At 42.1% G+C, this 26,274-nt stretch overlaps 1 protein-coding gene across 2 annotated transcripts in view; it reads right to left on the reverse strand.

Moving 5' to 3' along the window:
- ADAMTS3 (ADAM metallopeptidase with thrombospondin type 1 motif 3) overlaps positions 1–26,274 on the reverse strand; it is a 675,879-nt gene that overhangs the window by 87,429 nt on the left and 562,176 nt on the right. Inside the window, exon 16 of one of the 2 annotated variants that reach the window (XM_069630646.1) lies at positions 19,807–19,887. In XM_069630646.1, coding sequence (XP_069486747.1) covers positions 19,807–19,887 — 81 coding nt within the window. Of the gene's footprint in view, positions 1–19,806; positions 19,888–23,562; positions 23,647–26,274 lie in introns of both variants that reach the window. The other variant, XM_069630645.1, reaches the window with a different exon arrangement.

The following is a 26,274-nucleotide window of genomic DNA, read 5'->3' on the forward strand; positions in this document are numbered from 1 at the left end:
GGCTTCCCTAACTTTGTATGGGTCCTAAATTCTTGGCTGTGGTTCTATTCCTCCCATTAGAGCTTTCACAGGACTTCCCCTGTCCATCAAACCTTCCCGGTAACCTGCGTTCCTTGTTTCTCATTCTCTGCAGTTAGCCGACTTCGCTTAGTGCCTTTCGCACCACAACAGGTTCTCTCATTCTCTGTGCGTCAGGTTCCTTGCTGCAGCAGCTCTGCATTTTAAGCCCTTCAAATTCCTGTGCGGTCTCAGTTTTCTACACTGAACAAATGTAGAGATGCCAGGGGCTTGACATTTGGTGTTCTGGCCCTGCTCTACACCAGCCTCCTCCCGTCTCGGCATACCTGTCTCCCGACTTCAGACCTTACTCTCTCTCCTGGCTCCTCCAGGCCAGGTTAGACAATTAATTGGGTAGTCCTTCTTCCATTTTTATATTCACATAGAGTTTGTATTGACTGGACCTTGTACTGTGGTAGGCTCATTCCTCCTTTGAAGTTCTTCTTCGTCCCAGTGTTTCCATGAACTCCATCTGGGTAATCCCCAGTCTCCTTCATCTCAGTATGTCCTATGTGGATGGGGTCTTCTACTCTACACAGATATATCAGAGTATGGGAGAAGATTGAGTAGGGTAGGAGAATAAAGGGGACATAGCATGTTCTCACATGATAGTTGTCACTGGACCCATAGAGGGTTGCCCTACCCACGAGATCCTCCCACTGAGTATCACCCTCAGGGGTACTCTCTGGTAGCGACCTCATCTCCCTGGCTTCATGGGAAGGGGCTCCCCTTTCGGAGCAGTGACAATACCATGGGATTCCTCACAGTCCCCCTACCAAATACTAGTTGCATAGAAAGAAATTGTATAATTGTTGGAAGGCAGGAGCAGGAGAAGAATATATTCAGTGTCTATAAATTGTGTTGTCTTCTGCTGGACATGCCAAATATTAGTTGCATAGAAAAGGTCTTACAATTATTTGTAGGCAGAAAGAGATTAGATACAGTGACTATGTTGCCTTTTCGTGGTCAGATCAAGCATTTTCACAAGTTGCACAATTTTGAGCAAATAACAAATCTTAGAAATCATTTGAGGCAACAGAATGGATTCGGTGTCTGAAACTGAGTAGGCAGTCTTTCAGAGGTCAGCATAACTATACATCGCAGAGAAAACATCTTATATACATTGGTATGGAGACGATTATACTAGGTTTCTCTAACTGGGTGAGTTTCCTTTTAGTGGCCACTCAAATACTAATGTGGAGGCAGGAGATTATATTCAGTGGCAGTAAGGGACTGTGCCATATTTTAGTAGCCAACCCAAATACTTGTTACAAGTTGCAAAGCTGTGAGTGAATGACCCACCTTAGAATTCACTTGAGGCAACACAGTGCATTTTGTGTCTGTAACAGATTGTGGCATCTTTTAGTGGTCATACCATGTACTAGCTAGGTGTTGCAGAGATAAAGTCATAAGTACCTTGGTAGGCAGGATGAAACGATATTTAGTGGCTGTAACTGATTTCATATTGGGACATGTTTTGTCTGGAAAGTTGGGAATAAACCTTCGGTAGTATCCTATTAACCCGGAAAAAGCTCTAAGATCTCTTTTGGTCTTGGGAGTTGGTGTATCTAAGACAGCTTTTACCTTCTCATGTTGTGGCTGTACATTCATGTTCCCTACGAAGAAGTCAAGATATTTTAGGGCTGATTGGGCCAATCTGCACTGAGCCGGATTAGCAGTTAAGCCAGCATTCCTGAGGACTTTCCTGATCATTTTAAGATGGAAGAGATGATGTTCCCAAGTCTTACTATAAATGACGATATCCTCAATATAGGCCCCACAGAAATCAGAATACGTTGTAGGATTTTATCCATAAGGCTCTGGAAAGTGGCTGGTGCACTGTGTAGACCGAAAGGTAGGACTTTAAATTGGAATAATCCTAGCGGCGTTGAAAATGTGGTCTTTCCCTTAGATGGTCCATATACGGGAACTTGCTAGTACTCCTTGGTTAAATCTAGGGTAGATAGAAAGGTGGCTGCTCCGAGTTTATCAATTAGGTTGTTGAAGCGTGGTATGGGATAGGCATTGAAATCCGATATGGCATTAACTTGACAGAAGTCAATACAGAATCTCCAGGAACGGTCAGGTTTGGTGACCAGCACGATAGAATAGGACCATGGACTTCAGGAGAGTGCAATAATGTTAACTTTCAACATTTTGTTGGCTTCCTTGATCACTATCTGCTTACGTGCTTCTGGGAGCTGATATGGTTTAAAGTGTACCACTTTACCTTTAGGTGTTCTAATTTAGTGGTATGTACCTTATACTCTTCCTGGTTTTTCAGAGAATACATCGGGAAATGAAATTACTACATCTTGTAGGTCCTCTTGGTGTTGAGTAGATAACTCCGAACAAATTAAATCAAAGTTATCTATGTCTTCGGGAACCAGACAGGCGAGTGCTTTGGAATTGGTGGCTGACGGGTTCTCTTTCCACTTTTTCAAGAAATGTATGTGATATAATTGGACTTTATGCTTTCTATCTGGTTGGGCTACTCTATAAGTACAGGTTTGCGTTCTTTCTACTACTTCATAGGGTCTGTGCCACTTGGAGACCAGCTTGTTCTCTGAGGTTGGTAAGAGGACCAGTACTTTCTGTCCTACAGAGAATGATCTTAAATTCACTTTCTTGTCATAAGTGGCCTTTTGTTGGCTCTGAGCCTTTTCCATATGGGTACAAACTAAGTCCCAGACGATCTTCATATGTTTTTGCATTCGGGTGGCAGTTTGTGAGATGGGAATAGGGGCTACCTCTCATTCTTCTCAGATTTCCCGGAGCATGTCCAGGACATCTCTCGGTTCTCTTCCATATAGCAATTCAAAGGGAGAGAAACTTGTGGAAGCTTGGGGGGTTTTCCTCACTGCAAATATTGCCCATGGGATCATTCAGTCCCAGTCTTTATTGTCCTTTGTCAACCAGTTTTCAGAGAATTAGTTTTACGGTTTTATTGAATCTTTCTACCAAGCAATCGGTTTGTGGATGGTACACAGAAGTTTGCAAGTTGGTAATATGGAGCAGCTCTTTGACTTCGGCCATAAGCTTACTTGGAAAGACGACCCTGGAGAAATACGGTAGAAGATGTTTAAGGATCTGCTGGGTGGTATTATTTCACATTGGGAACACCTCTGGATATCGGGTTGCATAATCCATGAACACAAGGACATGCTTATTACCTAATCTGGAGGTTTAAAGCGGTCAAATTATGTCCATACCAATTCTTGAAAAGGGGATTTCTACAACTGGTAACGGGTTCAAAGGGGCAGGTGCTGGGATGTGCGTACTGCTCTTTTGACATTTTTCGCATGTCTGGATGAATGTTTTTACATTGGCATGGATACCTGGCCAGTAAAACTTCCCACCAATATGCGCCTGGGTTTTAGATTGTCCTAAATGCCCCCCGGTAAGATGGGAATCCACAATTTCGAGCACAACCTTTCGATAGCTTTTGTGTATAACCAATAGTGTTTTTACAGTGCCTTGTGGGGAGGTTAGTTTTCTGTAAAGCAATCCTTGTTATAGAAAGAAAAAGGGACTACCCTTCTCTAAACCTTCTTCATCCGAAATTGCTTGTAAAAAGGCTTCAGCGAGAACTGGATCATTTCTCTGAGCGAAGGCTAGGTCGGGATAGATAGTGGGATCCTCTCCCATCCTTTCTTTGATGTTAATTGATTCATCAGCTTCTCCTAAGCCTAGGTTACCTCTCTCTGTTTTATCTGTTTTTTTTCTTTAAACTGAGGAAAGAGCTCTTTTCGAAATGCCCTGAACAATTTAATTTCCCCAACATACCTCAAAAGGGATTTTGCCATGGTTTTGTAAGATAACCTTCACATCTCCCCTTATGTCGAGATCAATAACACCTGTTAAGACGTCTATCCTGAGCTTCCATGATAGGCCAGATTTTGGGGCCAATAGAATGTAACACCCCAGAGGGGGCTATCAAAACCAAGTCTGTAGGAATCATTCCTCTTTTCCCAGGGGGAATGGTTGCTTCCTTACTGCTACACATATCAAACCCTATTGATTCATTGGTGGCGATGGAAGGGTTAGAGGCTCTCTGACTAAGTTTTTGAAAGTGTAGGGTTCCCCAATTAGTTTCAACTGAGTCATATCCCACTTCTCACACCATATGTAAGGAACTCATGGTGGCAACTGTAAAGACAGACACATGTGATCACTGTTCAAGGGTGTTTATTGAACAATAAATTCAGGGTGGAAAAAGACCTAACCTACATCAAAGATGGGAGCAAGCATCGACCATCAAATGAAAAATAAGGCAGTCCTAGTGGCGCTGTGTCAAAATAAAAAGGCCTATACTAACAAAAACCTATTGCCAATCCCTTACAACTAATTACAGAAAACGTGTGGGATAGGGTATCAATAAAGAAAAGTAGTGTTCCAAATAATAAGTCAGGATGTGATTGCCAGGGGTCTCCCTTCACCACGTTTTCAGCATGGGAAAAAGGTGGGACCATGGAGCTATCAGGTTCTTTGATGGTAAAGTCTCTTTCCAATAAAAAGTCTCTTGCCTTTGAGGGCCTGATGTACCACAAAATACAATCAAACAAAAAGTTATTTTTCAAAGTTCATGGTGGGTGATGGCTTCACCCCTGGGTCCCCCTTTCCTGGGCGCTGACCCTTCATGTATCGCATTCAACCAATCAGTTGAACAGTTCCTTTCTCCATGAACTTTGGTTGATAACTTTTCACCCCTGGATCTCCCTCGTCCAGGCTCAACCCCCACTTAACAAGGGGGACAATTCAGTTCCCCTCTGTCTTCCAATACCTGTTTCATTCATGAGTCTTAATGTCTTTTTAGACAGCACTTCAGGCTTTGTTCCTCGTTGTCAGCTTCCCTCTTCCGGGTTCACTCTCGACAACTTTTACAACACACTGTTAATGTGCTCATTTCACCAAGCGGGATTCACTTTGTGTTGCTTTTCAATCATCTGTAGGTCAAAGACTTTTGGCGGTACAGAGGATTTTACAAGACCCCTGTATGACCACTTTGATCTCTTTTTGCCTCTTCCCAAGGGCTTCTGGTTCCGGTAGTTTCTGCCATCGGTAATCGCCCATATTTTCCTGCCTTAGAACCCACGTGGTGCCTCTGTTGCTAGTTTTCCCCCTCTTTCCTCAAATGTATCTTGAAGTCTTTCAAAGTTCAAACTAGCCATTGGCTGCTTGTCATTCAACACTTTGGTTTCTTCTCTCGACTCACTGCCTGTGATGAACCGCTTGCCTTCCTTTATCCTCAGAGTCAAGGTTGGTAACACTGAGACCAGCGTCCTTTTCCGGCTTGCTTATCAACAGACGAGCGTCTTGCAAACCGTAGTCATCTGCTGCACCACACGCTTGCTCCTGTTCACGATCTTATGTTTCCATCTGCAGAGTTTTCTCGGGCCTTGATTGGAAAGGGCAAGGTCACACCCTCGGTATGCGCCTTTTTTCGCCTCCTCTTGAACTGCCGTGCTGAGTCAGCTCTCACGTTGTGCGGTCTGCCTTGCTCGTCTTGTGTTCTGGTGCTCCACCTTTTATGCCAGTGGGGAAGGGAAAGGGCCATCAGGTGTGTGTGATTGTGGTCAATTGCCTGACTTTGCCTGACTCTTTTATTGGGATATTTCAGGTAAACAGCTCTGGTGTTAGTCCGTTGTCTTCTCTGTTGTGTGAAAGTGTTTTTTTTTTTCGGAAAAAGGGGGGGCAGTGTTTTGGAATATCCTACATGGTACGATGGGGAAAAGGTGTTGATAGATGGGGAATACTGTGTCTCGCATGTTGGTGTCCCACTCCCACTCCCCAAGGACCCCCCCCATCCAGGGGATCCTCCCTCACTGGTCCACTCCCAGGAATTGGATCCAATAGCGATGGCTGTGTCCTGGCCACCTAGATGACAGATCCCTGGGGACTAGCTAGAGAGACACGTTCAGGTTTCACACATGACCCAGACAAGATTTATGACCTAGTTGAGTTAAGACATCTGCAACACAACTTTGGGAAACCATTGATACAGAGGATGAGACTGAGGAGGATACTATCACAACTACAGAGACAGGAGGGCAGGACAAAGCTCTTCTTCCATCTTAGGACAGTGTGCCTCATCACAAGCTGCGTGGTAGCCCTTAAATGTGGTGGTAACGGGGTTACTGCCGCATTCAAGGGCCGCTCAGAACTGGGGGTAAACACACCCGAAAATTGCAGATTTTCTGCGCAGTGACTGTGCAGTAATACCACCGGCGATAATTGTGCGAAAATTCCCCAGGGCGTCCAAGGAATAATGTTTACTGCCCAACCCGGTAACGCAAATAAAGTTGGGTGGTATCCCAGTAGGGATACTGACCAACTCGTGATGAGGCCCAGTGTCTTTTAAAGACAGCCTAAACCTTATGAAAACCTTATGAAAGTACACTAAGCCAAAATGTGGCAATCAGAAAACGACCTATGTCATTTCCATCAGCACCTTATTTGCCAAAACAGGATCAGAGGGCATGCCTTCCTGCTCCAGCAAAAGTCCAAAGTGTGTATTACAGGCACAGTATGTACGCATCCCAATACCTACACTGTGCAATAAATTGTGATCCAGGGAAATCTCTGTTGTGCTTTCTAATGAGGCACCATTAGCTGAACTGAGGTTAGTACAAAACCCTGTACTACAGCTCTGTCACCACCAACAGCCATCAACCATTCTACAGATGCTGGTCTGCCATAGCTCTGGTAAAGGCCGAAAGTAGGGCTAAATAACTCAAGATTGAATTAGAGGTGTGCTACAATTGTTTAGTTCTTGAGTTCTCGTGCTCTGAAACACTTGTGTATGAGCGCGATACAAATAAAATATCATAGCATATATCATATCATAACTCCCATTACTTTACAAGCACAATAATGTACAGAGAGCCATCTTCCAACAGGGCACACAGCAGCATCTGTGGTAATTATTTCAAGTTCTGCAGGTGAAATGAGAACAGCAACAATTTTACTTTTTGGCCTGCCCAATATCTTGTTATTTATGAGAGAACAAAAACCGGAATCACATGACATGAATTTAAGCAGCAATAAATTGCATTTCCATGTCCTAAAAACAGTATTATCTTTTTATCTTGTGCTATTACAACATTGCAAATATAACAACAAATACTTTCAAAACACACCATCATCCCCAGGCCATCTACGAGAACAAGATGGCAAATTCACAGAACCTAGAAGGATGCTAAACAACTAGCCTGTCTAACTGGTGTGTTGTGCAATATCCCCTCATAACCCCCTTAAAGTCATACATTTAGATCATTTGGCTCAGGAAATATTCACATTAAATTCATTGGTGGCTTGATTTGTATTCCTTGTGTTGTCACCAGGACATAAACACCTTCTCCATTCATTCACCCATGAGAAAAGATTAAAATGCAAGGAGGCACACACAGGGGTTACATGTAAGGGTGAAGGGTAGCAGAGTTTTTGGTTGTTACTGCTTTGTATGCAATGCCAGCTGTCTTGAATGCTGTGCATCCTTGATGGGGTAGCCAGATCAGCTCCATCAGGTTGAGGTTTATGTGGTTGAATTTCTTTTTTTAAATTCCTATATTAAGGTGTGCTGCAGCGTACTGGACAGCTTTTTAGAGACACCAAGGGGCATCTGGGACTCCTGTGAGTGATACATTGCCACTACCCAGGTGGGAGAAGACCAGAACTTGGAAATATGTTCTAAAGCTTGGGCCAGGAATGAAAGGCTTGAATTTATGGAGGAAGTCAACCTGATTTCGTGCTGCTTGAGTCTTGTTGGGGTGGGTTTTCTGAATGAGAGGTCACGGTTGATAGTAAAGCTGAGATATTTTGCACTGGGTGTGAGTTGAAGCAGGAATCTGTTGAGCTTCATGTCAGTCAGCCAATTCACTACTCTAGCATGCTTGGTGGGCTTTCCTAGGAAAATGAATGTTATCTTTGTAAGGCTGAGCTTCGGATAGTTGCTTGACATTCAAGCTTGAATGAGTCACAGGCAATGCTTGAGTCTATGGATGTCATAGATGCATCCGATCTTTAGGTAAAGCTGCATGTTATCAGTGTTCTGGTGTATTTTAATTTCAATGTTGGTGAAGATATTCCATCTCAGTTTTCCTTTCCAGGAACCAAACAAACTATTGGGTCGATGACAAAGAGGGTGTATTATGGGCCTAGGATGTCCACGGTCCTGCCTGACACCTGGCAAGAAATGCGTGTGCCTGCTTTGCCCCATAACAAGAGTGGGAATAGGTATGGATGCCTCAATCTCTTCTTCCTCTTCAGACATGTGCTTGGTGACAAACCAAACACGACTTCAGGTGTTGCTGTTCCATTATCTTCTTCACTACCATCTGCACCATATCTTCATCTGGATCTGGGTAGAACAACACCTTTGCTGCACCCTCTCCCTGTGTTGCCACAGTGTCCTCTCCAACTCCAAACTTGGATAAGGCATTGTTCAGTAACAACTGCGGCAGATCCACTACTCCAATGTTCTTCTCTTGCATTAAGTCAAGTGCTGAATGCCAGTACTTCCAGTCTTATGCAAACACTCTGGAATATGGAATCCCTGCATCGGCCATCCCTCCACCACCTCACACACTGACATCTCCCCCTGTCTCAGTGGTAAAACACATGTTATTGTCAGCCCTGCCCCACCATCATCTCAGCCCCCATGGCAGTGCCAAACTACAGGGCTCAAAACCATGAGAGGCAAACCAATTTCCACCAAGAGCTCCACTTGTCAAACACGACCGTGTCCCCTAATAAATAAAACTCCTCTTTATCCTCTTACTCTCCCTCCTCCAAATCCCTGCCCACTTCATCATTTCATTTTCGTTCTTCTCAGGAAGGACTAACGCACAATAACTACAAAGACATGTGATTCACTATGCCACAAACATGAATGTACACAGGGTACTCAGGTGTGGGAAGGAAAATTACAGGATGGATTCTGTGGTTCACACAAAAATAGGAGTTTTTTTTTAAGTTTCACAAATAAGCACACAAAAAACAAAAGGGGACCGTTTTTAAACTGCTTCTTTACAATTTTGGCTTCAAACGCATGGGAAGGGAAACATATGGGACAAGTCAGAACCGGTTTGCTGGCGCAAACACACAACCAAACCGGATTAGCAATACGAAAGGGAGTGGGCCTTTTCTTTTGCTTTGTAAAACTCTTTTGGATGACATGGTGGGGGAAAGCAAAAGGGGAAGGACAAGGACAGCTTTTAAAAGAGGGAAATTATAGGTACAAATTGAAGATGACGAAAGGAACCTCAAACACACACCAATAGGGGGCAAAAGACCAACAAGTGCTTAAATATAATGCACTATCAAGAAAGATCGCCAAAGTTCTCCACAATCCACCAAATATCATTTAAAACACAAAGTGTGCACTTGGCCTGTAAACCACGGGTCCCATCACCTAACCAAATCCACAAAGATAAAGTAGAATGTGATTTTGTTCTTTTGTACAGCTACTGGACCTCCAAGAGAACACTGAATATTGCTGTGAGATTTGGTGACTGATTGGCACATTGAACAGATCCCTGCCCATGTGAACTCTGAATATCGAGGAGTCTATTTGGATTAAAAGTAAAGCAAGGCATGGTAGAGGTTCACCCGGACACAGTCATTATCAATGTCCTCTTTTGCCTCATTATTTTTTGGTGCATTTCTAGAAGGATCAACTACATATATACGGCACATTCTATCTGCCTTATAGCTGAAGGGCTTGACATTTGTGTGTATGCTTAGTGCCTGAGACAGTAGCACTATTAACAGGTTAAATGTTAATGGAGCCCCTGAACCCTAGATAGGGAAATTCCTTCTGCGTTTGTAGAGCGTGGTCACAGCTGTTTTATTATAATAATGACATTCTGGAACAGCAAGTCTATGAAAATCAGATGGAGAAAGTTGACTATGACTATGGACAAAGTTTGGTTATCTGCACCATAGTTCAAGAAATGTTTGCACAGCCTATTGAAAAATATATTTAAAATAATGATTGATACTATACTAAGTGGGCACCCCTAATATAATACACTCTGACATATAGTCCTGCCCCACAATTCTGGGCAAGAAACAGATAGTTTGATTAAACTTGAATATATTTAAATAAATGTATTAAAGGGGGAATCAAGTGAAAGGTGTTCCGCAGCTTCATGGTTGTGTACACTGTGGTGACTTCCCCTGCATAGACAGAATGTCCACAAAAACGGAAATGACCTACAGGCATTTATCTCACTATTACTAACACACAAACACACATTTCCTTAATCAATTCTGTACACACACCGCGGTCTGAATGACTAAAAACATTACAACTGGCGGCAGATGGGTTATGGTAGTAAGCGGATTCTTAAAAACATTTCAGTTTCTCTAAAATGCTAGCATATTTTAACTGTACATAAAGGTACACTTGCACATAATATATTGGACTAAGCTCAAAGGGAATTGCATCAGACACCTGCTAATATGTGTCATTTACAGTAAGCTCAAAGAGATTTGCATCAGACATCTGCAGGTTTCAGATTAGGGAAGCAGTGTCACCAATTTAAAATGCACACAATTTCAGTTGACCCACCCAAACTTGGAAAATGAGTTTCAGATTGTATTGAACAGGTACAAGTCCCCATGTCCTTTCGCTCCACGTACGAATCTCACTGTGCAATTTCAGAATGAAGGGTTGCATGCACTTTACATTTGCACCAATTATATGGAAGTAGAAATGACACAAGTAAACATGCTTTCCATTGAACTTCTTTTTTAAACAGCTATGCCCCTCACAGAACACGCATTATTAAGAAAACTCTTCACCAGGCTCTGCTATAGACATCCTCATATCAAAGTCCACTGTTAGCTATTTATATGAAAACACATTGGGTACAATTTAATGACCTGATGATTTTTTAAGTGTGGCATGCTGAATGCTCAGAAGTGCTATCTATATCAAACACAAAACTCAGAAATGTATTTTAAGTTGAATTGAATGGACATTTCACTTAATTGGTCATGCAGTAAGAATGTACTGTGCATTTCCTATTCAATCAATGTATTTTGGTATCCAATGAAAATCTTGTGAAGGAAAGAATTTCACCAGGTGGTGGCATTTCCCCAAATTTGCATCCTGACTAAAAATGAAACACTTTCCCCAAGTATTTTAAGATTGGAGTTTAGAATCATAAATTACACCCATCCTAGACTCTTTGGGGAATGTATTTTAAGGTTCAGGAAAACAAAATTGCCTCCCTGATGACATTTTGCTGGCAAGATAATCATATGAAACCTGTATTTTGAATTCACCTTCCCAAACCACCCTCCGCACCCTTTTTGGGACTTAGCAAAAAATAAGAATGGTGGCTAGAGAACAGTTATCGTGTAATTTGGGGAATTGTCAATCTCACTTTGGATTAGTCTTTAATGGAATAGACCAAGTACCAGTTAGGGATTTGGTCGCCCCTGATCTCTGGTCCCGTTTGCGCAAATTTGAAATCTGTTTCCACCTGCTTCAATCTCCTTTCTGAACAAGGATTCTCATCTCCAGATATTCCTAGCTCAGCACCCCTTCCTTTTGGCAGGCAGTTTGTTGTTTAACATAATCAAATGTGTCTGGCTGTCAAGGAGAGTGATCCTTGTCTACTATGTGTTTATCCTCATGCAACCTCTATTCCCATGTGACATCATATTTATCATACTTTTCTGATTGGTATAGTCTTCCCATTAGCGTGTTTAATACGCAGACACCCCCAAAGAATGTGCCCTTCAATTTCATTGAATGTTTACAATTTCTATACTTGTAAGCAGAAAAAAGTGTCAGAATGTTTTTTGTTCTATACTTTTTGGTAACAACGTGGTATATGAATAATGAATGGATTAATAATACATGAAATCTGTCACCACAGACACACATCTGCATATGTGACCTTAATGTCTGTTATAGATTCATTATTTTATTAACATTAATAATTGTATGAATTATAAAAAAAATAGCGAGGAATGTGAATTGGGTGTCAAATCGAAGAGGAGACTCTTAGTTTCGAAACACATCCAGTCCCAAATGTGTACCTGGAATGGTTCCATAGAAACTAGTCAAAATTGTTTCCATACACAATGTTATATCAGTGTTAAAAGGTGCAAGATTTCCAATGGATTCCCAGCCTTTAGTTTGTTTCTGTGGTAATGAAACTCATGATGTCAGCAGGCTTCTCAGCCAATGATTGATTTGGGTCTTATGACAGGTCTCTTTATTCTCATTTCATTGGAGCAAATAGGTCATTTAGCTAATGGAAGGCAGGGTCAAAAGGTGAACACTCCAATGGATGACTTTGCTCATTGGGCTGAGTCAAAAAGCAGACCATCTGGTCACTGCAGATCTTAATTGTCTGAGAGCATAGATTCCTCATTTTCCTGGTATGTTAGTGTGTATATATAAGAAGATTGTGTCCTTAAATGGGCTTGAAGAGGTGGGGGCTGCTCATTAATCAGAAGGCCTGTTGAGAAGGATATTTGTCCTAGGAAATTAGTTATTCATGATTAAAACAACACACAACTCTTTCCACCCTGGAAGGCACAGTCTAGTTTTATGTGTGTCTTAACCTCCCACATATAGGAGGAACCTGTATGTAAGGCTGAAGTGGAGTAAGTTCATCAGTGATTTCACTGGAACACAATTCAGCATTGACCATGCCAACCCATACCGTCCAGTGTTTCTGTATGCCCGAGAGACCTACTCACTTCAATTGGGTAACCTGTGAATTTACCAAAAATATTTCAGAGTGGTACATTTCACTGAAGACCATAATACCGAAAAACACAGAACACATTAAATAAATATATATAGGTTAGTGGGGTAAGGGGTTAAAATGAGTCAGGAGTGGGTTGGGTGGTGTTATAAGAATAGGAAATTGGTGGTCTTGGGTGACCACCCACAAAATAAAAAATAATAAATCTATGTTTTTCAGTATTTTGATTGCAATGACATTTAACACTCTGATTTGCCATTGATAAGATGACATATAACCTTCTATTGTAATGACAAAATTGAAATCATTGCAAAACACCATACTTTTTCATGCACATAACAAGATATTTGTGACTCTGAATGCATCCACAATTGACACCTAAATGAAGGTGATTTTTTGTAAGACATGGTAACATGTGAAAGAAATCACTGGGTGATTTCCTTTTCTTTTTAAATTTGAATTCAATGGCCATTCCTGTAACATAGGCTGTATTACCCACTTGGCTAAATTACATTTCTGAAACATTTGGGTCTTAGTATTTTCGGATGTTTAATTCCATTGTAGCAAGCATCGTTCTTTTCCATGGATACAACAAGTGTTTACCATGAGGTTTACAGGACCATAACACTGGTTCAAGCGACATAGCTGCAGAGTTAACAATTTAACTTCACAACATCATGACTGGCTTGGTACAAATAGTAACATCAGTGTGTTCATTTGCATTGAACACTCTAACCATTTATGAATTTAATAAGGTTTACAGGCCGAAAGTAAGGTAATTAAAGTCATTATAACATTGTGCTGCTCATTCATGTAAAAATAAAAAATAGAAATAGTCAAAAGGGAATAAAGGATGGATGCAAGTAAAGCCATTTTTGTCCTACAAATCAATCCCTACTTTATGGGGTAAGGTGCACTCAATTCTTGGCACTAACATCTGTAACAAGCTTAAGTTGTCACGTAAACTGCTGCGCCCCGCTACCCTCGGGTTTGGTGCGCATTACCAAATAATAAACAAACAAACAAACAAACAAACAAACATCAACATTGTCAGGCAAGTGGTATGTTTTGGACAGTAGTGAGAAATTGACTGTGGGTATGTGGACAGGGCCTATTGTTAGTACAATTCCACCTGGAAAGTCACAGGAAATTGGCTGTATGGGTGCTCTGGGCTGCCGTTAGCCTTGGAATATGGCATTCTGAGCAATATTATGGATCCAACAGTTCTTAGTGCCCACAGATTGTCAAATGTGACTGCCAAATGAACATTGCAAGGATTATAAATAAGCCATAGGTCCTAGGTTAAAGGGCTGAGAAACTAAGGGCATTTAACAAAGGTCAAGGGGGGGGGGGCTAACAACTGGCGATGGCCTGAGAGGGCCATTACTTCTATTTGAACATTCCACTCAATGGCGATAAGATTGTCTTTTTAAAACTACGAGAGACAAAGGGAAACCATTCGAACATTAGGCCACTACTGGTGCATGTTCTGAAATGGAACTCCCAACATTCCAGTGTTCTAATGAAGCAATAACACTGTATTTTACATGCTTCAGCAGCTGGTAACAGCCTGGGGCCCAAGTCATGAGGCCCTTATCTCAGCCCGAGTCCCATTACCAGCCATTGAAACACATTAACCGGGGTGCTGAGGACATTACATCTATGTGGAGAAGCAGGCCATGGTGTGCAAAAAGCCGGTTGTTTCAAACAAAAACATTGGGCCTCATTACGAGGCCGGCGGTAACCAAGCCGGAAGAAACCGGCAGTTTACCGTCGGACTCGTATTACCATTCCGCTTCCGTGATCCGGGCATTACAACCCCGGTGACCCGGGAATTCCGGAGGCGGAATTCTGTAAGTCCCCATTCCCATGGAGTCCTATGGGACTCCATGGGAATGGGGAAGTGGAAACACCGGCACCATGCTGTAATGGTGCTGGTGTTTCCACGTCCGCCTGCAGGCGGGTGGTGTTAAACCCGCCAGGTCAGACCTGGAGGGAGTGACACCTCACGCCTGCAGAACTCGAGATCAGCCGGTCCGGAAAGAACGGTGGTGGCGGATTTACCACCACCGTTCTTTCCAGACTGGCTGACTTGTGATGAGGCCCATTGTCCCCCAACATGATTGCCATGGAAATTGAGGGCAAGGCTTAATTTCAATGGCAGGCAGGGTGCGAGGCGAAGTCAGCTGTGGAGCAACATTAAAGAAAATGAGGCGATGTATTTAAAGCAATTAGTTCCTCCTCATAACTATAAATTAATAAAGGAATAATATTTAGTGAAATAGTGTCCATTTTTCAAAAGGCCCGCTGACATCTGGTAGTTGTTTGGAATTTGGTTACACATCAATTCATTTAAACAATTTCAAATCTAGTGCTGGCCTTGCACAGATTAGTGTTGGGAACCTGTATGGTGATTTCTGCACCATGTAAATGCTGGGAGTGTATTTGATCATGACAGGCCCTTAAAGGACGTCAAATTTTGGAAGGTGTAAAAAGTTATGTAAAAGCATTTCTATGCCTTATTAAGGGTAGTTACGTAAGTTGTGGTTCAGGCTGCTTCTGTTCAACGCTTCAAAAAACGTCCTATTCCATTGAGGCAGAGAGGCATGTGTGTATCCTGCACATTTTAATGTGCATCCCTTTTCTGAATTCCGGCTGCACATTAAAATGTGCAGAAATGCCTCTTTATTTGTGCAAATGTACAAAGCGGGTGAAAGGAGAATCTGAATATGCAAAACTGTGTAAACATGGCACACCCTTTTTGGACTCAGGTGAGGAGATGCACTAACACCTCATGACATTTTGCCATTCTTACTGTACATGTATGATATGTGTATTTCCCCAGGTACAGACCTCTTGACATTGTAAATCTACCCGACTAAAAGGTATTCCTGTAGGGAACATCAAAGTCTACATCATGAATGCTTGACACGTGACTGACTCTGCCTCAGCTCTACTGGCCTTTCTGAGATCACTTAACTGCAACCATGGACACTTTCTATGATTAAATAAATAACCTGAGCTCCCTCCTGGAAGCAAACTCAGAAAGATGAAACTCCATCCACCTCTAATGCACGACTGACTCTTCCAAAGCCCTGTAGGCTTTTCAGAGGTTGATGTCTATTATGAATTCCCTATATTTAATATTATAAACCCAAATCATTCTCAATGTTCCAACGGTATACAGTCTTTATAGCAAAACATTTTTATAGAATGAATATATAACGAACATTATATAACGAAAAAAAGTAAAAATGTATATGGGGTGGGGCAAAGTGTTAAATATTGTGGGAAACGGTTGGGGTGGGAAACAGGGGTTTGGGGGACCCCCCCCCCCCCAAAATAAGAGAAAAAAAGAAAAACAAGTTTTTTTATGTTTTGTTGTTATATAATTTTTGTTATATGTGCATTTGTTATAAAGACATATAATCGTTTCAACCTCAGAATGTTGAAAAGCAGACCCATGTATGTCTGACTTGCACTCTTACAATTCCCCAGTTCAACTTTACTAATTTGATCAATTTCAGAAGTATGAAAGGCTGAGTTCTTCTTTCCTAGTTCAAATCCAGATCAGTAGGTTACACATAGATCTCTGCAGTTGATGCATTCATCTACTAAGAATTCAGATGCACAAGACTCCATGTACGACTGCTGACTCTTAAAGCAAGCCTCACCTGACCCCTCCCGTTCCCCTAACCTTTCCCACCCTTCCTAAAGCCTCTTCATATATGCTGTGTATGTTTTTCCTCCCTCTAAGCCTTAATGTATGGCTCTTAAAAGATTCAAGCAAATTCAGACTGGGAGAAAAATCTTCAAGAACCCATGAACCTACCAGAATCTCAACAGGAGATTTGCGGGAGACTTTCGAGATTGAACATCCAGGTTTACGGGGAAGTCAGCCGCAAGTTTGTGAACTGGCAAGCAGAAACAAGGAACGAACCAGAACCACGTTCTTTGTTGCAAACAATTTGTGGAGCAGCAACAAAAAGCGGATGTTTGGATTATTTCCTAGGCTTAAACTAATTCTCATGAAAATTGAGTACATTATGGATGCACAGATTCAAGTAAATTTAGCATTGGCAACCGGTGGTGCCACAACTGTAGACACGGGAGACACCAGACAGTACATGATTGTAGATTGCAACATTTTGTTGATTCTTTTTTCTTCAAGCACCTTAAGCAACAGATCAGTGAAAAGACCATAACTCGAGCATCATTTTCACCGGACTCAGATCAACCAATCACCAGAAACAAAGGTGGCAATTTTGGCAGATGTGTGGTCTATGGCACAGAGACACAAGCTACTCTGCACCCAGACTCTTTGACCCATCTGACCCGGCGCATGCTTATAACCAATAATAGCAAATAGTTCCAAATTTGATCTCAGAAAACAGCCTCAAAGATTCATAACATTAAATAGCATTTTCTTATGGATTTTTTATATTATATTTGTAAGATATGTTTGTGAAGCAAATATCGCTCCTGTAGCCCCTCGAGCAAACACAAAGGTCAAAGGGCCAGTAACGCTTCCCTTTCAACAAACAGAATGTTTGCATCGGTGTGGGGGCATTTTCTACATTAAAGGAGGTGCAAAAGAAAGGCGTAACGCTTTTGCACCTGCATGTAATGCTGTACCCCATTTCGCAGATCTTTCAAGGGCATGGTAGGGCAGAAAACTGATGGAGTGCGCATCTTTGCTCTCCTCCGCTACCTCGCAGGAGCACTCAGTTTTACGTCTGCGTGAGATATTCATGCAGACATGGATTTCAATGGAATATGCCTCATAATTGTACATGCCAAATAAGTGGATTCCATTGAAATCCAATTTAAAATGTGGCGGCAAATCACAATTTGGAGTACTTTTATCTTCGCTTTGAGAGTGGGAAGAATTGTGTGTAGGGGACCCAAGAAGACACAAGTGCAAGAGTTGGCAGTCCAATGCATGCAATTACTGATTCTTATAATATGACCCTTACATTTTCCTGAAAGTGTTTCCTTATAGGACAAGCCAATGGTTTGCAAGTGCTTTCTTTGTGCTCTTAATTTCAAATGGCTTTATGCTTGTCTTGGCTTACTACTGCGTCTAATGTGCAGTAATGTATCATTCCAGTCTCCCTTTGTGAGGGTCTGCCGTGTGAATCCAGTTTATGCAACAACAAATGTGTGAAACTTGGAATAATCTGTGGAAGCGCATTATAACGCGCTGAGTGACTGACTGCAGACCAACTGAGGCCTTAATCATGAGTTAGGTGATAAGGTTTAAAAAAAGTGAGCTGAACATCTGTAGGGGATCTACAGAAATGGATGAGCTATCCCACAGTCTGACACATTTCAGACATGATGTGCAGAAGTGTCATTACAGAACCCTCCATTTTTTTAAAAAAGTTATACAATAGTGAAGCCAACCACTACTCTACCATACCAGCCTGAAAGCTCCAAATGCCTTTTATAAAAAGTAACAAAAAAGAATAAGGGCCTAAATGTCTGCATGCGGTCTCGTGAGGAAATGGTGAGCTAAAATCAACCAAACTCGTATAAAGAGGCACCTAAAGTCCAGAAACGTGTGTATCCTGGTGCAAGTTCACACTGGGATATTCGTTGCTGTATTAACTCATTAGGTGCTTTGTTAACAGTGGAGCATATTAACTGTTGTTGATGTATATACACATTTTGCAGAAATGTGATCTGCATCCATGCACATACAACTTTCAGTAGTTTGAAAGACTTCTAATTTGAAATCTGATAACTTGAGCTACCAAGAGCTAGTTTGGCATAGAGTATTAAAGCAGTACACGATAGAACGCTTGATGTAGGTGAGAAACCTCTATGATTTAAAAATCCGGATGTAGGGCAGAGTGTTAGCATTTCAGAAAAGTATCTTTCTTAGCTTATCCTAACAACATGTTCTATACTGTGACAAAATAAAAACACTAAGGGCCTGATTCACAGAAGCGTTTTTAATGGCGCAATCCCATTGGAAAATGCTACGTGAAACAGGGCCTAAGGGTTGTACGACATGAATTGTGTGGTTTATAAATTACAATCCATGGTTGGAGAGAACTTTGAAGGTGAGCAGATGAGTCCAAACATCCACACCTCTCTGCAGGTGGGTCTTTGGTCCCCTGCCAATCACATCCCTGGTATGTACTTTCACAGCAGCAGATGACAACTTGCTCTGAAGCAAGGTTCTGCAACCAGCGACTCTCCAAATGTGTTTGACCCATGACTATGCTGGCTAGGGTTGAAGGGAGATGTAGTCCAAAATATCTGCAGCATCAACATGTTGTGAAACCATTTCTAACTGTATGCCAATAAAGTACCAGCCATGGGCTTTCATATGCATTTGGTGGAGTCACTGCAGTAACTGCTGAGGGGTGATCTCGGAAACATGTTGTATCTATTTAGCAAATGAGGCCACTAAGCTGAAAACAAGCAATTTAACTTGACAGCAATGTGATGGCTTGGTCCAAATAGTAATAATAGGGTGTTGTAAAAAAATAAATGGTTATGATTAAAAATCAACAATAAAAAAATAAATAATAATAAATAGGGTGTTATTGTGCATTGAACAATGTCAACATTGTGTCTCTGGAGTTCCTTTAGATTGATCTTTATGTTCTATGATCATTTTGCACAAACAGCAAGGTTATGTCTTCTATCTCATGGTGAGGAACGTAACTGTTGTGCTTGGTTCTCAAAGTCATAGGCTAGAAATGGGACACAAAACCAGACACTGTCCATAGGTACTTTAACATTAATGAGCCAACTGATCCCAAACAATACATTCAATACAAGCAAAACCAAAACATGCACAATGCAGTAAATTATATTGTATTAATTCAAAATTCTAAACATTTTCATGGAGTCCTAGTGCTGGTCGATCTGCAGAGAAGATTTCTAAACTTTACATTCATGCAGGGACACATACATTTGTTTATTTGCTTTTTCAATCCTTTGCACTCGATGTACACACTGTAGGAGAGTCTGCAAGCACAAACCAGAGGCGAGAAACACTTACCAAGAATATGAGGAGAAACCTCGTCTTCTTGGATAAACACATGTCTAGCACCAGGGGGGATGTCAAACATCTTAAGGTACCCTTTGCATGTGAAGTGTTCAGCGGAGAAAGCAAGAAAGACAAGAAAAAGTAACAGCTATGGTTAGTATTGCTCTAAGTTACAACAAACATATCTGCAGAGGCGGGCATCCTTTACCTACAAGCAGCGTCAGACGCTAGACCGGAATAGTTCATAGGATTGTCACAAGAACATTACTGACAACTTCAATGTTTTTCCAATGAACAACAGCATTCAGCCAGCAACAATCCTAATGAAACATCTGTCTTGTTATTTTGAGTCGGAGCCTTGGACACTAGCAATATCAAAAAGAGGTTCATGTTTCTCAAAGGGTTTGACAATGTGTTCTTTCTCGTTGACTTGTTTCATCATCTCACTCCTGTAGTGCACTTTACATTTTAACCATGTACATTTGTAATTGTATTCATTTAAAGTCGATTTGAACAGTGCCAGCTGTTAGCTCAGTCCCTGCATAGTGTCCCAAAAGGAAAGGAAAATGATGGGGAGTAGGACGGTTCCTAAAAGCCTCTGGACATTTAGTACAAGTACAAGTGTGGGAAGGATAAGTGGGAGGGGAAGGAAGAAATTGAGAGTATTGAGTAAGTATGAGGCAAACCAAACAAGTGCTGGAGAACAGAGTCAAAGACAATAAGGCCAAGAGGATTGGTACACCCAAAAGCAGATACAGTCAATGGTAGCTTATTGGTACAGACCATAAATGGCCAGCGGACACCTATTCAGCAAATATTTTCTTGAAGAGAAGCATTTTAAAGATTTTTCTGAACTAAAGATACATTTCCTCTGCTCCGAGTGAAGACGGGAGATGGTTCCAGAGACAGGCCCCAGAAGCACTCAGGGTTCATCGACCAATCTTCTTTTTCCTAGGTGTCAGACAGATAAGAGCATGGAGAAGGAGGATCTAAGGACCATTGCTGGCAGTATCTGTGCTGACGGCAATGTGGGCCCAGGCAGCAGTTAACCCAATGACTGATGCAAAGGGCCTTTTAGAAGATTGAGGGCTGGTTTGGTGTCTGGGCAGCAGCCCTGGCACAAGTCTAGCTACTTTGGTTTGAATGAACAATAACAAGTGAAGCAGAGATCTGAGGAAGCCCTGGTGAAGACTACTAGAGTATCGATTGTCCAGAGCTCTGGTAACATCCACCTTGCGGGTGAAGTTAAGGAAATCAGATTATACCTAAGAACGAATAGCTGGTAGTGAGATTTGCTGTAGATCTCATGTACAAGGGGGCAAAGGAGAGATTGCCATTGAATCCAACACCAAACTTCATAACTGCTGATAAAGGGGAGGGTGACGAGCCCATGATGAGGCCATGTGAAAGGTAGAGCAGGAGGGAGGAAGGAACCTAAGAGATAATTTCTGCTTTTCCACTGTTGGGACATACATCATTTTCAGAGATCCAGATCCGGAAATGGGTAAGACAGGCACTGATAGTAGTGGAGGCAAAACATGGATATCTGTATTCCCAGAAGGTGATATGTTTTTCATCTACATAGGTCTGCAAAGTGGAAGACCATGTGGTGTTGAGCTTGGCCAGGGGCTGATGGTAAGTTTTGAAGAGCCATTTAAAAAGTATGAATCCATTCAGGACCCCACATTTGTAGATCTTTGTCTAAGAGAGAAAAGAACCAGATCTAGCCTGGACCCCTCTGTGTTGGAGGAAGTAGGATATCCAGCCCAATAGACTTTTTGTTGACCCTGAAGGCACTTTGAGGCAGTCTATAAGGCGCTCTATAAGAATGTCATGATTGACAAATGCACAGGTATGTCAATGAGAAAGAGGACAGCCGGACAGTCGTTATCTATGGATCACAAGAATTCATTTCACATGGAGAGGACTCTGATTCAATGTCACTCAAATGACAGAACCCAGATTGGTGGCCATGGAGAAAGTCATTACATTACAGGAGTCCTAGAGTTGCCCACTTGCCTTTGTGTGGAGGATTTTGAATGGTGTATATATATCTCAAAACCTGCTTTTCATATTACTATTTCGATTAAAATGAGCATGCCACCTTCTGTCCACTCTGACCCCTAAGCCAGTTGCTCGGATCTATGTGGATATGTCACACTTAGCCTGCCAGCAGTAAAAGTGGTAGATGCCGCATTACACTGTTTTTATTATAATGTTTATTTTCTTTACTGGGTCTCCATTTGCCCCTCCTGCTCTTATCCATCTATTGCCAATCAATGGATCTCCTATGTGTGGGGTAAACCGGAAGGCGATCGCCCACACTGTTACAACAGCAAACTGAGAAGGAACAGTTTTGCTTTACAAAAACGTTATTAATTGGCAAACGTGTGACTGATTTTTCCATGTTCAGGGTCCAGGAAACAGAGCCATCAAGCATCACATTCTCCAGCAGAAGGCTAATTCAGAGAACGCTGCTTGTGATTGAAGGCAATACTGTTTCTGGTGCAATTAGGCAACTAGCACCTACCGAGGCTATCCCTTGAATTCTTTATCATTGGAAGAGCATTGATAAAGACAGCGAGCCCGGGACAGTGCAGGTTTAGCAAATGCTGAATGCAGTGTTCACATCACAAAGATGTGCTTGAATTGAGCATTCTCTGAAAGAAGTGCACAGATGATATGCCTGGCTACATTGGTGTACGTACTGCCAATCAAAGTGCTTGGCTAATTGTAGAGGCGCTGCTTCTGTTATGCAGAGTCTCTTACTTCGTCAGTTAATTCTCAGCCCATTTAGTGTGCCTATCTTTCACTAAGAACAAAGTGACTGGCCTTTGAAATGAAATATGCTAGGTAACAGGATGATTCATTGAACAACACTGCAGCTAATTTGCATGGGATGGTATCTCAATAACAATGAATGACTTTGCACATCAGTTATCAGCTGTAAAGCAGAGGGATGCAGCAGAGCGGAACCCATCTTTACAGTATGCTTGCAAAGCTGGCCATTGAAAGTGGTTTCATCGTAGCTCACAGTTAAGTGTGACTAATGTGGCCAACACTGACCAAAGGAAAGATAGCCTCCATTTTGAAGCATGCTAATATTTCCGAATTGAATAATTATAAGCAGCTCTTCCAAGCTGTGGATTGTCTTCTATATATATCGATGTATAAAATGGTAGAGCACCAACATGAGGATATTCATCGTGTTCGACAACACTACAGTGTAGTTCTCAATATACTATCAAGTGCACAAGCACATGACAGACCACAGCCTACAAGGGGGTAGCAAATGATACACAGCATTTTGACAAACAAATATTACTCAATAACGTTACTGTCAATATCCAACTTCCTTCTTCTCTGTTACAGATATTTGGAAGCTGCTGAATTCTGATTCTTAGACAAAGACCTTTTCGTATTATGAATTTGATGGCAACATAAAGTGCACTGAGGATTGGAAGACTGATGTGAAAGATGTCAGCCTTTGTGCTGGTTCGGAAGAGGTACAATGTGAGGAGGAGTGTGGGTGTTTTTAGATGATACCAATCCGACGGTTGGAAGGCCTGGCAGTGATCAGAGAATCATTGATGTCAATTATGAAAGAATTGATCAGATAGCAATTTAATACGAGAAACATGAACCTCTACCTGGTGCGTTATTGTAGTGCCGGAAGGTTTCGAGCTGAGGCCATGGATGGTCCCAGAGCACTGATAAACCTACTGTTACTTTGGATGCCCAGCCTGCTGCAGTACTTCACTGACTTACCCATGCCATTTCTAGCCTCCCTTGCTTCAGCAAGGGAGACATTGCGAGCTCCTTTGGGCAACGAGAAGGCTCCTCTTGTCTTCCCTTAAACAGAATGTTTTTCATTAGTGGTCGGCCAACATAGTCTTGCCGTTTCATTGACTACATTTTCAATGGTGTGCATTTTATCATTTTTATGTCAAAATGAAGCTCTCTTACATGTACACATGGGAGATAAAATGCAGCCAAGCATGCCTCAGCAATAGCTATAGCAAATCATTATAGTCAATGAAAGTCAGACTAAGCGTTGAATGAGAATCATGTAGGCGATGTTAAGGAGGATACTTGCAGATTTCATTTTCCAGCAACTTGAATTCTTTATGGCACCTCTTGCTTAAATGCTTTCCTGTTGGAAGAGGTTGATTAGTCTATGGAATGTGTAAATATATAAATATATATGTCAGCAGCACTCTAAAGCAACATATTAAATAAATAATCAAATATCAAGTGTGCTGTGTGAGAATGGTGGGTTTGGGCTGAATACCATACGGAAGGGTGAGGAGGTTATTGCTTATGGGCTAGTTGTGAGGCATATGCTTTTGCTAAGCATTCCTTTCTGTTGTAAAAATAATACTGTGGTGCTATGCGTGCGGCGCAGTAGAGGGGGGTTGTCGATGCTCCACATTGGTAATCAGGATTCAAAAATAAACTATCTTTTATTATGTCTGTGTTGGATATTAAGTCCTTGCAATGTAAGATTAAGAAGGTGTTTCCAAGTTGCTGTTATGTTTGTGTGTCCCATGTTGCTTCTGTGAGAAACCTGAAAGTGTCTCACTGCTAGTCCTGGGGATCTGTCATCCAGGTGGCCAGGACATGGCCATCGCTATTGGATCCAGTTCCTGTGGGTGGGCCAGTGTGGGAGGATCACCTGGACGAGGGGTCTTTGAGGAATGGAAGTGGGATACCGAAGGGTGAGACGCGGTATCCCCTTTCCTGTAACACCTTTTTCACTCCCTGCCATGTAGGATACCTAGAAGTTCAACCCCCTCACCCTTTGCCAACATTAGCACTTTCTCATCAACGGTTCTTCATGAGTGACAATGGATTAACGCCAGAGCTGTATACCTGACATGTCCCAACACCCTGGTCAGGCAGGGTCAGACAATTACTAATCACTGCACGCCTGACTCCCATCACACTGCCCCACACGGATAAAAGGCAGAGCACTAAAGCACACTCGGAGCGATGAAAAGCACACGAGGAAGCAGCAGTTCCAAGATGGCGATTTACCACAAGGAGAAAGGGGGCAAGACCGGAGAGGGTTGCAAGGAGGGAAGTGCTCTTGACCTCTAGAAACCGTTACTTTAACAAGCCTTTGAAAGTGAGAAACCTAAGACTGGGAACTTGCACTGATCTATCCGACGCTGTGCATCAAAGGTATCCGGTTTACTCCTATGTTTATAACCCAGGTCAGGAGGAGCAATTGCTGCTGTGGTACTGTTCTTGGCTCCTGCAAGAAAGCCACGCCAGTGAAAGCAGCACAGCCGGAGAATCGGAGAAACCGATACAAAATCATCTTCTGTTTGAACCAATGTTGCAAGCGGCAACATTGTATGAAGAAATCCACAAAGGAAAGTGTTTGAAGCGCATGTGATGAGAGGCACAAACAAGTGGAAACTAAAGGATTGAATGTACTTTGAAAAAGCCAAATAAGATCTGGGTACAGAGTGGTCAGGTGCAACGCGGGTGCTCAATCGAGTGGGTGCTCAGTCAAAGGTCTCTGTAAGGTATCCAAATGAGTGGCAACTGCATTGTAAACAATTAACTTTGTATCGAAGTGGTTCTGCGACCGGTAAAGCTAAACCCTGTGCACATTCAATAGTCGTCCATAAATATAAAGTGAACTGGAATTGGTCCGAGGCCGGCTGAGGGAGACTAATTGAATGTGAAGAAGGGAGTTGTAACCGTATGAGGGGGATCCAGGGTGAACCGTGAGTCACCCAAGAAGGAATACAGGGATCTGAGCCCAGCAGAGGGAGATCCGGGGTGAACCGTTAGTCACCCAAGAAGGAATAAAGGGATCTTAGCCCAGCTGAGGGGGGCCTGGGGTGAACTGTGAATCACCCAAGAAGGAATACTTTTGAAATCATAAAAAAAATAAAGGGGATCTGAGCTTGGCTGAAGGGGATCCAGGAAGAGACACCCAAATCATATAATGATAAGAAGAAAATAACTTTCTATTTTTGTTTTGTACATCAGGCCCTCAGAATCAAGAGACTTTGATGGAAAATAGACATGAGCACTGAAGGCCCTGATGCTGTAATTGAAACTGTATCTTCGTGTCAAGAAAGCCAGAGTGTGTGCTTGGCTTGAGTAAGCCGCCTTGCCCTGTGTTGAAAACGTGGGGAAGGGAGGCCAACAGCCCGAACATCCTTACATATCATTTTATGAACACTTCTTTCTTTTTCATGAATATTCCCCCACATATTTCTAAATTAGCAGTAAGGATTGGCAATAGGTTTTTTAGTATAGGCCCTTTTATTTTTACAAGACTACACTAGGACTGCATTCTTAATTAGTTGATTGTGTAGCTTGCTCCCATCCTAGATTTAGGCTTAGATAGGTGTTTATCACACCCCTTTGAAAGTTCAATAAACACCCTTGAACTCTGGTCACTTGTGTCTGTCTTACTTCGGTACCATGCCTTCCTTACACTTCCCTTGTTTTTATTAT

Source organism: Ambystoma mexicanum, chromosome 6q, assembly GCF_040938575.1.
Source record: "Ambystoma mexicanum isolate Mex_15411 chromosome 6q, UKY_AmexF1_1, whole genome shotgun sequence".
NCBI classification, from domain to species: Eukaryota; Metazoa; Chordata; class Amphibia; order Caudata; family Ambystomatidae; genus Ambystoma; species Ambystoma mexicanum.